The sequence below is a fragment of the Hyperolius riggenbachi genome, chromosome 9 (assembly GCF_040937935.1).
Source record: "Hyperolius riggenbachi isolate aHypRig1 chromosome 9, aHypRig1.pri, whole genome shotgun sequence".
Classification (NCBI taxonomy): domain Eukaryota; kingdom Metazoa; phylum Chordata; class Amphibia; order Anura; family Hyperoliidae; genus Hyperolius; species Hyperolius riggenbachi.
Window position 1 is genome coordinate 223,935,439 of NC_090654.1, and position 15,300 is coordinate 223,950,738.

Below are 15,300 nucleotides of genomic sequence, written 5' to 3' on the forward strand. Positions count from 1 at the left end.
GAGCAGCAAAGCAAAGGATTTGTAGCAGGGAAGTGTCACTGACGTCAATGAGAGGTGGTCAGTGAGTGAATTCACCCCACTGACTATCAATGTTTTATGATACTAATGAATTTAAAAGGAACACAAGGCCGAGAAACAACACACTGCAAAAACCGATGCCCTTGAAGAGGACAGCTAAAGGAATCTAATAACAAAAAAAAAGTAAAGTCATGCATTTTCTGATCTGAATTGCAATTCATATAAACTTTGAAGTAAAATATAAAAGTCAAAATAAATACAAAACTCTGAGAAATGGTGGTGCAAAATTCCCATGGTGGTGCACATGATCACCTCAGCTCACAGACCATCTTAAACATAATTTTGCCTTCTTAAAGGAATTGTCAGGCAAAAAAATGAGTATCACTTACCTTACTTTCCTATCCTGTGCCCTTCGTAGTCACTCACTGTTGCTCCAGTCCCCCGCCGCCAGCTAGTTTCGTTGTTGCCGACCTTCGGGGTCAGCGGGCCGCATTGTACATTTTTATGCATTCCCGGTAGTGCAGGAACATTAACGCATACATTTTTTCGCATTAGCGGTGCAACGTTAATACATTTTCACGTTGCAACGCTAACGCTAAAATGTATTAGCGTTGCACCAGTGGCGTAGCAATAGGGAGTGCAGAGGTAGAGACCACATCGGGGCCCTTGGGCCAGAGGGGCCTCAAAGGGCCCTCCCTCAACTATTAGCTCTTTATTGGTCCTCTGCTGATAAAATTCACTTCTATAGATGATTTGAATGGTAGTAATCATTAACAAGCTGTTCCCCATCCCCTTCTTGCACCTCTGACACTGTTGTTGCCCGTTATTGGTTTTGGTGCGCCGTATCAATTGTTATGGATAGCATGCTTGATTGGACCCAATGCAAAACTTGAACCTGGGCCAACAGCTCCTTAGCTACGCCACTGCGTTGCACCGCTAACGCGAAAAAAATGTATGCGTTAATGTTCCTGAACTAGAGGGAATGTGTAAAAATGTATGCAATGCAGCCCACCAACCCCGAGGTTGGCAAAAACGAAACTAGCTGGCGGCAGGGGACTGGAGCAGCAGTGACTACGAGGGCACAGGGTGGCTGCATGGGGCTGGTAGAAGCCCCAGGTAAGTGAAACTTTTTTTTTTTTTTTTTGCCTGATAATTCCTGTAAAACAGCTGTTTCCCATAATGCATCACTCCCAAATTTGCAGATCGTCTCTGTATGCCCCTGAGACCCAGCAATCATCAAAGGTCCGCACCATCCAAAATTCAAGTTTCAAGTTTCTTTATTTATAGCTCTTGTAAAAAGACATGATTAAAAGCAATTCTGCATGATGATGACGCACAGGCGTTTCGATACTTCTTTCTCAAATCATTGCAGGTCAGATGCTGCAATGATTTGAGAAAGAAGTATCGAAACGCCTGTGCGTCATCATCATGCAGAATTGCTTTTAATCATGTCTTTTTACAAGAGCTATAAATAAAGAAACTTGAAACTTGAATTTTGGATGGTGCGGACCTTTGATGATTGCTGTGGATTCCCTGTGACTCCAGGGGTGGTCTCTGCACGCCAAACCCATTGGTGCAACAACGCTGGTTCTGATTGTCCCTGAGACCCAGACATATATCCAGAACTGCTGGTGTTAATGTCTGGCTTTTAGCAGTATAAAGGGATAATTTGCAGATTTTGGAGTGATGCATCGTTGGAAACCAAAGTTGCTCACTTAAAGCTGAATTATCACAAATACCCACTGTACAGGATCTTCTCAAAAAATTAGCATATTGTGATAAAGTTCATTATTTTCTGTAATATACTGATAAACATTAGACTTTCATATATTTTAGATTCATTACACACAACTGAAGTAGTTCAAGCCTTTTATTGTTTTAATATTGAGGATTTTGGCATACAGCTCATGAAAACCCAAAATTCCTATCTCAAAAAATTAGCATATTTAATCTGACCAATAAAAGAAAAGTGTTTTTAAAACAAAAAAAGTCAACCTTCAAATAATTATGTTCAATTATGCACTCAATACTTGGTCAGGAATCCTTTTGCAGAAATGACTGCTTCAATGCGGCGTGGCATGGAGGCAATCAGCCTGTGGCACTGCTCAGGTGTTATGGAGGCCCAGGATGCTTCGATAGCGGCCTTAAGCTCATCCAGAGTGTTGGGTCTTGCGTCTCTCAACTCTCTCTTCACAATATCCCACAGAGTCTCTATGGGGTTCAGGTCAGGAGAGTTGGCAGGCCAATTGAGCACAGTAATGCCATGGTCACTAAACCATTTACCAGTGGTTTTGGCACTGTGAGCAGGTGCCAGGTCGTGCTGAAAATTGAAATCTTCATCTCCATAAAGCCTCTCAGCAGATGGAAGCATGAACCCACTTTTGAACCAGAAACAGTGGCAGAGGCGCCTGACCTGGGCTACAGAGAAGCAGCACTGGACTGTTGCTCAGTGGTCCAAAGTACTTTTTTTGGATGAAAGCAACTTGTACATGTCATTCGGAAATCAAGTTGCCAGAGTCTGGAGGAAGACTGGGGAGCGGGAAATGCCAAAATGCCTCAAGTCCAGTGTCAAGTACCCACAGTCAGTGATGGTCTGCGGTAACATGTCAGCTGCTGGTGTTGGTCCACTGTGTTTTATCAAGGGCAGGGTCAATGCAGCTAGCTATCAGGAGATTTTGGAGCACTTCATGCTTCCATCTGCTGAAAAGTTTTATGGAGATGAAGATTTCATTTTTCAGCACGACCTGGCACCTGCTCACAGTGCCAAAACCACTGGTAAATGGTTTACTGACCATTGCATTAATGTGTTCAATTGGTCTGCCAACTCTCCTGACCAGAACCCCATAGAGAATCTGTCGGATATTGTGAAGAGAAAGTTGAGAGACGCAAGATCCAACACTCTGGATGAGCTTAAGGCCGCTATCGAAGCATCCTGGGCCTCCATAACACCTGAGCAGTGCCATAGGCTGATTGCCTCCATGCCACGTCGCATTGAAGCAGTCATTTCTGCAAAAGGATTCCCGACCAAGTATTGAGTGCATAACTAAACATAATTATTTGAAGGTTGACTTTTTTTGTTTTAAAAACACTTTTCTTTTATTGGTCGGATAAAATATGCTAATTTTTTGAGATAGGAATTTTGAGTTTTCATGAGCTGTATGCCAAAATCATCAATATTAAAACAATAAAAGGCTTGAACTACTTCAGTTGTAGTGTAATGAATCTAAAATATATGAAAGTCTAATGTTTATCAGTACATTACAGAAAATAATGAACTTTATCACAATATGCTAATTTTTTGAGAAGATCCTGTATTAAGAACGCAGCCCTTTTTACTTTCCTTGTGGTTCCGGGAATTCTGTAGACCATCTTCACTAATTCATTTGGGGAGATATTATTGATTTCAATAGTATTGCAGCAATTTATCTTGAACATTAGAGCAGTGTTGCCAACCGCCCGTAAATTTACGGGCAGCCCGTAAATTTTGATACAAATTAAGCTGCCCGTGAATTCCGTAAGGAATTCAGCAGCGTCCATAAGGGCGGTTAGTCGGCCGCCCGCTCTGTTGCAGGAGGACAGCAGCGCAGTGGAGGGAGAGCTGTGGCATCAGCGGTGGAGAAGGGGGGGGCAATATCCCCCCCTTATCTCACCTTAGTGCTCTCCCTCCCTCGCTATCCCCTCCTGAACTAGTGCTCACTGAGTGGTGGCCTTTGGCAGCGGGCGGGACTTACCTTCCGTCTCGCTCCAAGCGCCGGAAGTTCTGCTGCTCTGGTCTGCACCAGACCAGAGTAGCGGCAAATCAACCCACGCCTGCGACGAGACGGAAGGTAAGTTCCACCCTCTGCCAGCCACTCAGTCAGCACTAGTTCAGGAGGGGATAGTGAGCGAGGGAGGGAGAGCACTAAGGTGAGAGAAGGGGGGGGGGGGGCGGTCACCTGGCTACATATACTTGGCACATATAAACCTGGCTACATATACTGGGCACAGGTCATCTGGCTACATATACTGCGCACATATAACCCTGACTACATATACTGGGGACATATACCCGACTGCATATACTGGGCACATATACCCCTGGCTACATATACTGGGCACATATACCCCTGGCTACATATACTGGGCACATATACCCCTGGCTACATATACTGGGCACATATACCCCTGGCTACATATACTGGGCACATATACCCCTGGCTACATATACTGGGCACATATACCCCTGGCTACATATACCCCTGGCTACATATACTGGGCACATATACCCCTGCCTACATATACTGGGGACATATACCCCTGGCTACATATACTGGGCACATATACCCGGCACATATACCCGCCTACATATACTGGGCACATATACCCCTGCCTACATATACTGGGCACATATACCCCTGGCTACATATACTGGGCACATATACCCCCGCCTACATATACTGGGCGCATATACATCTGGCTGCATATACTGGGCACATATATCTCTGGCTACATATACTGGGCACATATATCTCTGGCTACATATACTGGGACATATACCTGTGGCTACATATACTGGGCACATTACCCTGCCTACATATACTTGGGACATATACCCGACTACATATACTGGGGACATATACACCTGCCTACATATACTGGGCACATATACCCCTGGCTACATATACCCCTGCCTACATATACCCCTGGCTACATATACTGGGCACATATACCCCTGCCTATATATACTGGGGACATATACCTCTGGCTACATATACTGGGCACATATACCCCTGGCTACATATACTGGGCACATATACCCCTGGCTACATATACTGGGCACATATACCCCTGGCTACATATACTGGGCACATATACCCCTGGCTACATATACTGGGCACATATACCCCTGGCTACATATACTGGGCACATATATCCCTGCCTACATATACTGGGGACATATACCCCTGGCTACATATACTGGGCACATATACCCCTGGCTACATATACTGGGCACATATACCCGCCTACATATACTGGGCACATATACCCCTGCCTACATATACTGGGCACATATACCTCTGCCTACATATACTGGGCACATATACCCCCGCCTACATATACTGGGCGCATATACATCTGGCTACATATACTGGGCACATATATCTCTGGCTACATATACTGGGCACATATATCTCTGGCTACATATACTGGGACATATACCTGTGGCTACATATACTGGGCACATATACCCTGCCTACATATACTTGGGACATATACCCGACTAGATATACTGGGGACATATACACCTGCCTACATATACTGGGCATATATACTCCTGGCTACATATACTGGGGACATATACCCCTGCCTACATATACCCCTGGCTACATATACTGGGTACATATACCTCTGGCTACATATACTGGGCACATATACCCCTGGCTACATATACTGGGGACATATACCTCTGGATACATATACTGGGCACATATACCCCTGCCTACATATACTGGGGACATATACCTCTGGCTACATATACTGGGCACATATACCCCTGCCTACATATACTGGGGACATATACCTCTGGCTACATATACTGGGCACATATATCTGCTGGCTACATATACTGAGGACACTGGCTGTTTGCCATTATGTGCATTTACTGGTGAAAAGCTGTCTCTTATTATGTGCATTTACTGGTGAAAAGCTGTCTCTTATTATGTGCATTTACTGGTGAAAAGCTGTCTCTTATGTGTATTTACTGGTGAAAAGCTGTCTCTTATGTGCATTTACTGGTGAAAGGCTGTCTGTCATTACGTGCATTTACTGGTGAAAGGCTGTCTCTTATGTGCATTTACTGGTGAAAGGCTGTCTCTTATGTGCATTTACTGGTGAAAGGCTGTCTCTTATGTGCATTTAGTGGGGAAATGCTGTCTCTCATTATGTGCATTTACTTGCCATGCCCACTTTCGTCGCCGCTGCAATTTCCTCGAACATGTTGCCCCCTACCCATTTGACTGCCCCCTCATATGTGCCAGTCTAGAACCGGCCCTGTACCCCTGCCTACATATACCCCTGGCTACCTTTTCCGGGGACATCTCTCCCCCTGGCTACCTGTTCTGGGGACATCTATACCCCTGGCCACCTATTCTGGGGACACCTATAGACCTAGGGCTACCTGTTTTTGGGGAACCACTGCTGTCAGATTAAATGTATTTTGGGGAACTGCTGCCAGATTATGTGTATGTTGGGGGAATCGCTGCTGCCAGATTACATCTATCTTTTGGGAACCACTGCCATATTACCTGTATTTTGGAAGAACCTCTGCCAGATTACGTGGATTTTTGGTGAAATGCTGTAAGATTACATGCATTTTGGGGGAAGGGGGGGAAACTATGGCAGAGCTCAAACTTCCCTGGCAGACCTTTTACAACAATACTAAAATTATGTATATTTGGCCCCACCCATGACCACGCCCACATTCTGTTGCGTGACCACGCCCATTTTTCGGCGCTGGGTTTTGTCAGTAAAAAAAAAAATCTTTTGTCAGTAAATTTTTAGGTATTTGTCCTGTGAAAACGTGAAATATTGTGAAAGGTTGGCAACACTGCATTAGAGCAGGGCAGTGGAGTCGGAGTCAGAGTCAAAGAGTCGGAGCAATTTTCGTTACCTGGAGTCAGAGTCGGTGGTTTCAATAAACTGCAGAGTCTGAGTCAGATGATTTTTGTTCCAATTCCACAGCTCTGGTAAAAATTACACTAAGGAGACGGAGTCGGAGCAATTTTGGGTACCTGGAGTCTGAGTCGGCGGTTTCATAAACTGAGAAATCGGAGTTGGATGATTTTTGTACCGACTCCACAGCCCTGCATTAAAAAAATGGATACTTTCCAGCCAGGTCGATCCAGCAATGAGACCACGGAAGTACAGCCACACCGCACCTGCACAATAGCACAGACCCACTGAAGCGTCAGCAGAAAAAGCTCAGCTCAATCGGATCCATGCTACTGTGCAGGCTGGCAACAAGCGGTTTTTCGGGGGTCCCAGTGTTGGAATAGGCTGGTGGCAAAGGACGATCCAAAGGCTTCCCCCTCCTGAAGTGGCATACCCCGTAGTAGGGGCACTTTTTTCCCTACAGGTACACTTTTAAATACAGTAACCTTTAAAGGGATCCTTAACTGAGAGGAATATGGATGTTTCCTTTTAAACAATACCAGTTGCTTGTCAGTCCTGCTGATCTCTGTGGCTGAAGTAGTGGCTGAATCAGACACCTGAAACAAGCATGCAGCTAATCCAGTCTGACTTCGGTCAGAGCACCTGATCTGCATGCTTGTTGAGGGGCTGTGGCTAAAAGTATTAGAGAGACAGGATCAGCAGGAGAGTCAGGCAACTGGTATTATTGTAAAAGCAAAAAATCCATAGCCTTCTCACTGTAGGTTCCCTTTAAGCCACAATGCCTTTGTCCACAATGTCAAAATACGGGCAGCGATTCATTGGTGCCTACCTCTTCTGCGGACATCCAGGTCTCTACAAACTCTCCCCATGCTGCATCATAACGCTGAAAATGTATTAAGCCACTGTTGGGATGTGGCAGCAGGGGTGAGGATATGTGTTATCCCTGATAAAATCATGCCTCACCATTATTGCCCGGCAACCATAAGTGGGTTCATTTGCACAAGTCCTCAGTCAGGAAGGTGCATTTGTAGCAGAGACAGCAGCAACACTACTGTGCAAAGCTGTTGGGGGGGGTACAAGAAAAGTAAACAGGGACCTGAACATCTGCAGAAGAGGAGACGGGCACCCATAATCCCCTGCAACAGGGCAAATTTAAAAACTTTTTTAATGGATAAAAATAAGAAGCAGAAAAATGCATGAACAATATTGTCTCAGAATAAAGGTTGTTATAGCACACTGGACAGAATACAGTGTGGAAAGTCTGCTGCTGACTGACATAACCCTGATGAGTATCACATGATCAGATACAGGAGACATTGAGGCCTCCCTTAGGCTAGGTTTCCACTTGTGCGTTTTGTGTCAGTTTTTCTGCTCAGAAAATTCGCATAGATTTTAAAACTAATGTTAGTCAATGCAGCCGTTTCCACTCTATGCGAATTTTCGTATGCGTTCGTACGCGTGAAAAAATCTGAGGTCCTGTATCATTTTTTCGGACATCGCGTACGATTCGCGTACAATGCTTTGTATAGGCAATGCGAATTTTCGCGTTACTTGCCCGAAAATTCGCATTAGATCCATGGTTACAGGAAGTTGTCAGCAGTCATGACTAAGCTGTTACTAGGCAGATTATGCATATGTAACTAATGCGAATTTTCGCGTACGAAAATTCGCATAAAAACGCGTACAAATTTACATGCGAATTTTCACCAATCAGAAAAATCTTATACGATTTTTTGCAGGCGAAAATGTAACGCTACAGTGGAAACATAGCCTAACATAGGCAACCAACAGGCATCATCGGCTGGGTGCTGGCTAGCACTCAATACCGGCCCTGAACATATCTCCCCCCCCCCCCCCAGGAGTCACAACTGAGTGCAGCCGCAGCAGTGTTCATACTCGACATGTTGCAGTCCTCTGCCGCTGGGTAACCACGCCATGTGTCAGCACATGACCAGCTTGGTGTTACTATCGCTGTAATTCAAACAAACAAAAATGACAGCGCTCACAGGCTGCAACTGCCTTATAAACCATCGAGGGGCGTGTACAGACCCCCAAGGGCTAAATACACGCCTTGAATCCAAATCAGATGCAAAATTATGCAAATTAAGTGCAAATTTATGTGCTAGTCCCTAATCTAAAATTTGAATGCAGATTGGATGCAGGCTACCACAAGTATACGTAGAACATTTTACATAGAGAAGAGGGTGTAGGCACGCAAATTGCACTGGTGGACAGCAGACAGGACGCTGAACTGTTCGGCAAGCACGTAGTACAGCTTTCCATTAGGTGTGGGACCTTAACTTCAAGAAGCAAAGATCTGATTGGTCAGCAATTTTCAGTAATGATACAATAGATATTGATAACTCAAGTATAACAATCCAGGCACTAGCTGCTGATATACAAATAAGAAGCACTTCTGTGGTATGTGGCAAGTACTCTGTGTAGTGTATCTGTTTTATTGCATGACGCAGTCTTAGTAGGTGTATTTTAAATGTAAATTTCATGACATTATTTTAAAGGAGGACCTCATTAAAGGAGCGTTCGGGTATAATCTGGAGCATGAATGCATGTCTATTATTTGTGTCATATTTCTCACAGCTTACCTGTAATACTGGGAATTCCTGAATGATCTCATAGATGGTGTAGATGGTCTCTGAGATGGGCAAATAGCTGTTTGTCGATGAGGTTATCACATCAAACGCACATTCTGTAAGTTCCTTTGGGTGACAACGATTCAGCTTGCGAGGCCTAAAGACTCTCTCAATACAATACCTGAAGCCACAAAACAATAACCAGAATATTATAGTCACATGCACACATTATTAAGTTATGTACATGCATACACTGAAATTCAGAGTTTGTTGTGAAGTGATGTTCTGGTTTATACTTAAATACACTTTTCACATACCGCAGGAGAACAGAGGCGCCAGCAGAATAAAAATATATAAAATTCTTAAAAACAGGAGAGGCACCACTGTTACCTACCACCAAGTATACCAGATACACGTGGTGACGTTTAAACAAAACAATTTATTGCAATTACACCACACAAACTTGCAACGCGTTTCGCAGGCGTGACACCGCTTCATCAGGCAATAAAAAGAGGGCAAAACAACTTTCAGTATCCAGGTCCGTGTTAATCTTCCTTCCGATCTACAGAGAGAGCGACTTCTTAACCCTGAGTGGGAACAGGTCTAATCTTCCCACCTGCCTTTCTAGTGGTTCCTGTATGGTAACCCTTGTTTGTGAGTATAACTATACTTACCTTTAATATCTTCACCCATACTTCCACTACATACTACACTATATTGGGCTCTCGGTGTCCCTTGTTTTTTTTACTTTTTACATACCAGACACGTTTCTACTGTAATTCAGGTATGGGGTAAATGCAGCCTTATATCCATTGGTGATATGGAATCACATGATTATACCTGACTGACTCGCCAGACAGCTGAATCCAGAGAGGAGAGGAAGTGAGCTGCAGTGCAAATTTGTCCACCATTTCTACACTGATTATTTTTATTTAGAAACCTGATTGCTATTGGAAGTTGCCTTATTCAGTTTTAGGTTTAATTAAGCTTTAAAGTGGAACTGCAGTACATTTATTTCCTATGAGAGCACAGTTAGTTAATGACGTGCACAAAAAGCAGTAAGTTTATACATGTATGTATATGTATATATACCTTTAAAGGACACCTGGAGTGAAAGTTATATGGGGGCTGTCATATTTATTTCATTTTAACCACTTCCCTATCTACATCCCTGCAAAATTCCTCTACAGCTCCTTAGATATTCGTCCCTTGCCTACGCATGCTACCGCGCGTTCTCGCCACCAATCGTTACAGGGGAGATGAATGAATGGGAACACAGTTTCCATTCATTAATCTAAGTCCCCGTGTCAATGATCGCCAGCATCAATGAGATGTCTGCAATCATTTTAACTACTGAACGTAACGTGCACATGCATTACTTCCTGTTCGCATACTATTAGTACACAGCACGAAGAAAATGGGTGAGGACATTGTGTTGCCAAATACAGAGTGTGTGCAGAGGAAGGGGCAAAATTAGATCCCTCTTTGATCAGATTAGATCAGAGCGGGATCTATCTGTGGGTCGATCTCGTGGCCATCTATAGACCTTGAACAAGCATGCAGATCAGATGTTTGACTGGATTAGCCACATGCTTGTTTCAACTAAGTGATTTCGATTCTACAGACGCCAAAGAGACCAGCACAGGTGCCAGGCAATTGGTAAAGGAAATAAATATGGCAGCCTCCAAATCTCCATCACTTAAAGAGACTCTGTAACGTCAAAAACATCCCCTGGGGGGTACTCACCTCGGGTGGGGGAAGCCTCCGAATCCTAATGAGGCTTCCCACGCCGTCCTCTGTCCCACGGGGGTCTCGCTGCAGCCCTCCGAACAGCCGGCGACAGAGCCGACTGTCAGTTCAATATTTACCTTTGCAGGCTCCAGCGGGGGCGCTGTGGCTGCTCTCGGCTCCGAACTACACGGAAATACCCGATCTCAGTCGGGTCCGCTCTACTGCGCAGGCGCCGGAAACTTGCGCCTGCGCAGTAGAGCAAACCCAACGGCGATCAGGTATTTCCGTGTAGTTCGGAGCCGACAGCCGTCAGAGCGCCTGCGCAGGAGCCAGGAAGGTAAATATTGACGTCTTTATTCTTGGAGGGCTGCAGCGAGACCCCTGAGGGACGGACGACGGCGTGGGAAGCCTCATTAGGATCCGGAGGCTTCCCCCACCCGAGGTGAGTACCCCCCAGGGGATCTTTTGATGTTACAGATCCTCTTTAAGGTGTCAGTTAGAGAAATTCAATTTACATATTTGCCCCCACTCAGTGACTGAAGTAATACACCCTTTGCAATTTATTTATAGTGATTCGGGAAAACAAAAAACAAAAACGAAAAAAAAAACCCAGCACAACTTGTGAACAACCAGCACCACCTTGTGGCAAGCTTTAAAAATAACATATGCTAACAAAAAGTGTGGGTTAAAAGCCACTTAAAGTGGACCTGAACTCAGAACGAACTCCTCTCTGCCAGTGTTGCCAACTCATCCCTTTAATTACTGACACATTTACGTTATACAGGTTCTGGGGCTACTTACACATAATCAGTGGCTTAACTGCATCTACCTAGCCACAAAACCTGTATAATTCATGTGTCAGTAATTAAGGGGATGGGTTGGCAACACTGCTCTCTGCTCAAAAAGTTACACAACAGCATAATAACCTTTAAGCAAAAAAGTCTTCTTTGTTACAGCTGATACACATCCTAAAATAAATCTGCACAGCTTCTACTTCCGGATTCATGGAAGCAGACATATTGTTTACAGCCAGTACTTTCAAATGGGCTTATCTGCCATAGGCAGTCATGGGATATTCCATACGGATCAGCCCACTCAAAAAATATGTTGAAAAAATGATAGCTCTTTTAATGAAAAAACAGAATCCATAAAAATAAAAAAATAAAAATTAAAAAAAATCACGTGTCAGACAAGGACCAGCAACCTGCAATAGGTAGGTATCCTAGCACCCACAGCCCATCAAAATGCCAGCTGGTAGCTTTGGAATAGATAGTCCATGAGGTGATGGAGTCCAAAGAACACAACAGACAGGGGGGCCCATATGCAATTAAGTTTTTCTCTTGAGTTTTTCCTAGGTGATATTTTCAAACCTGTCAATAAAATGACTTTAGACTCCGACAAGCAAGAAAAAACTCAAAATAATTTTGATAGCACTTATACTAATACTTTTTGGTATTTTTTCATTTGCACAGTGCTTAAACGTTATTTTAAATGGAAGATGAAAAAAATATCTCCTAGGAGAAAAGTCTGGAGAAAAAGTGAATTGCATATAGGTCAGTGTGTCTTGGATAGTGGCGACAGACACTGGCCTAGGGCTGTTTCGGATCCAAGACACACTATCTGCTGTATTGTGGACTTTGGACTCCATCACCTCATGGACTATCTATTCCAAACTACCAGCTGGCATTTTGATGGACGGTGGGTGTCTATGATACCTATCTATTGCAGGCTGCTGGTCCTTGTCTGACACGTGACTTTTTTATGGATTCTGTTTTTTCATTAAAAGAGCTATGATTTTTGCAACATATTTTTTGAGTGTGCTGATCCTTGTGGAATACAGAGAATATGCTGCCATCAACTGCTCTGGTGGCTTGATCGTGAATGCAACTCAGCTGTGGTAAGGGGAATGCGCCCACGTATCCTTACTTGACTATAGGCAGTCATGTGACACGGGGAGATCAGATTACAACTAGTGATTAGACACAAATGAGGGGGGAATTACACAGGCTAAACTCTTTAAATACATACAGTGTGCATTTCTGTTATATTTTACTTGTATACTGTGCAAGAGTTCAGGTCCACTTAAAAAGTACACCTTTGCCCTCAAAACCACTACATGTACAATAGGATGTCTGTGCAGTGGTGTACAGAAGTCTGTGGCTCCACTTGCCTCAATGTTCTTTTTCAGGAAAAAAATCATATTGCGCATGGTGTGCTACTGACAAGTACAAAGATGAAAAGAGAAGACAAAGTGCATGGCACGAGTTACCTTTTTAAATTTGTTACATTGTTTCTCGCAACAAATCGGGCAAAAGGAATCTACAAGAAAAAAAAAAAAGATTTTAAGTTGGGGATCAAACAAAAGATTTCAATATGAAGCTTTCATCAAAAGAAAAATCAACCTGCATAGGGAAAATATATCTCACTTCTCCAGTTACGTGACCCCCTGGAGCTCTTGCTTCCCTGCTCGTGGTGCCATGATGAAAGTGAAGCACCCCACCTGTGCAATGCCTGTACAACAGCCGTACACACTGCCATTTCCAGTTATTGGAATTATGGGAAAGGTAAGAGAGTAGTGGCTCTATCAATCAAAGCTAATCCCATAACCTTCTCGTAGTTCCTATTACTGAAAGAGATGGGGCGTTGCGGACACATATGAAGAAGAGCTGGAAAGAAGCTTCAACTTTGTCATTTTGGTAAAAAGCTTCAGACTAATTAAGAAGATGACCAGAGACCGCTGGAGTTATAGGTTACAGTGTTCTCCCCAGGCTCTTTTAGGCGGGTGCTCCACTCGGCTAGTTTTAGTTAGCACCCGGCTGTTATCAGCTCACCTCCTCCTCTGCTGTAAGCAGAGTTGTGCACAGAAGCACCGGCCCTGCATTCTCTCATCTCGCCGCACCCAGCTACATTTTCATGCCAGCCGGCTACTTTTTCATTCCAACCATACGAAATTATTACCCATTCTAGCCGAAACTAAAGCAGTTTAAGCTGGTCATACTACAGTAAAGTTTACCTGGGGCACAAGCAACCAGAATTCTCAAGTAACCAGTAATTATCCTGAGGCCATGGGGGCATGCCTCTCTCCCTCAATCTCGCTATCCAGATCAGTATGCGCCGGCGTAGACATACCAAAAGTCCAGGCGCTGTCCTCTTCTCTCCTTGCAGCTGCAGGCTGTGCTGTAGCATACTCTGTATGGCTCCTGATGTGTGTCATGTGACATGATGTCTAACAAGTGACACACATTGGATAAAGAAAAAGACACCAAGAGCCTAATATATTGCAGTATGTACTGAAAATGTGGAAATGAAGAGTTAAGTATAGTGTTATACTCACAGAGGCGCTAAGCTATATTTCAGAACGCATGAGTTATTTGTACTCCAATCTATTGCCTGATGAAGTGGGATGTGCCCATGAAACGCATTGCACCTATCCGGGAGTATGTAAATAAATAATTTACTTGTTGAAATTATCAACAGCATTTCATGTCTAATTTGGGGGGAGGCAAGTCCACCACCAACCCCCCTGTGTTCTTTTAAAAAAATATTTTACCTCCTTTTATACTTCTGGCGCCTCTGTACAACTAAGTGACACACATTGGAAGCCTACTGAGAAAGCAACAGCACAGCTGTTTGTAAGAATAGGAGAGGAGGAACACAGTGCCTGGTGTTGAGGCAAGTCGCTCTGCTGCTTGCTGATCTGCACACCTGGTGAGGGAGGGTCTCTCAAGCAACTGGCTAGTAGTTATTCAATATCCGGCAAGATGTTGCAGTCCTACCATACCCATGTAGCCTACAGAAGTAATCTATTCAACCTAAGGTCTATTCCCTGGGACAGCTAGATTTTATTTTAAAGCTAAGAATCTCCACGGAGGTCCCAAAGACAGGGAGTTAGGGAAAATGTGCCCAATGTGAATGGATGCAGCAATAAAGAACAGAAGTTTGTAACCCCTTTTCTCACAATCCAAAACTAAAATGAAAGGGTTTGTGAAGTTCGGCCTTAAAGGAAACCTAAAGTGAAAGTAATGTGGTCAGCTTAAAGAGAACCCGAGGCGGGGTACTTACAACGCAATCCCCATACAGAGGCTGGGTCTGCCTATAGAGCCCAGCCTCTGTTGCTATTTAGCTTCCTCCAAAGCCCCCCCTGCGCGCTGTGAGACCCCATAAAACACAGCCGCGCTGTGCGGGCTATGTTTATCTCTCTAATGTCAGTCTCCGCTCTCCCCCGCCTGCTGAATCGCTCCGGTCCCCGCCCGCGTCCCTTCCCTCCAATCAGCAGGGAGGGAAGGGATGTGGGCGGGGACCGGAGAGA

At 44.2% G+C, this 15,300-nt stretch overlaps 1 protein-coding gene across 1 annotated transcript in view; it reads right to left on the bottom strand.

The window, feature by feature from the left end:
- The window catches only part of EIF2AK4 (eukaryotic translation initiation factor 2 alpha kinase 4), a 143,395-nt gene that overhangs the window by 40,306 nt on the left and 87,789 nt on the right, over positions 1–15,300 (bottom strand). Inside the window, 2 exon segments of the mRNA XM_068254043.1 lie at positions 9,273–9,441; positions 13,261–13,310. Coding sequence (XP_068110144.1) covers positions 9,273–9,441; positions 13,261–13,310 — 219 coding nt within the window.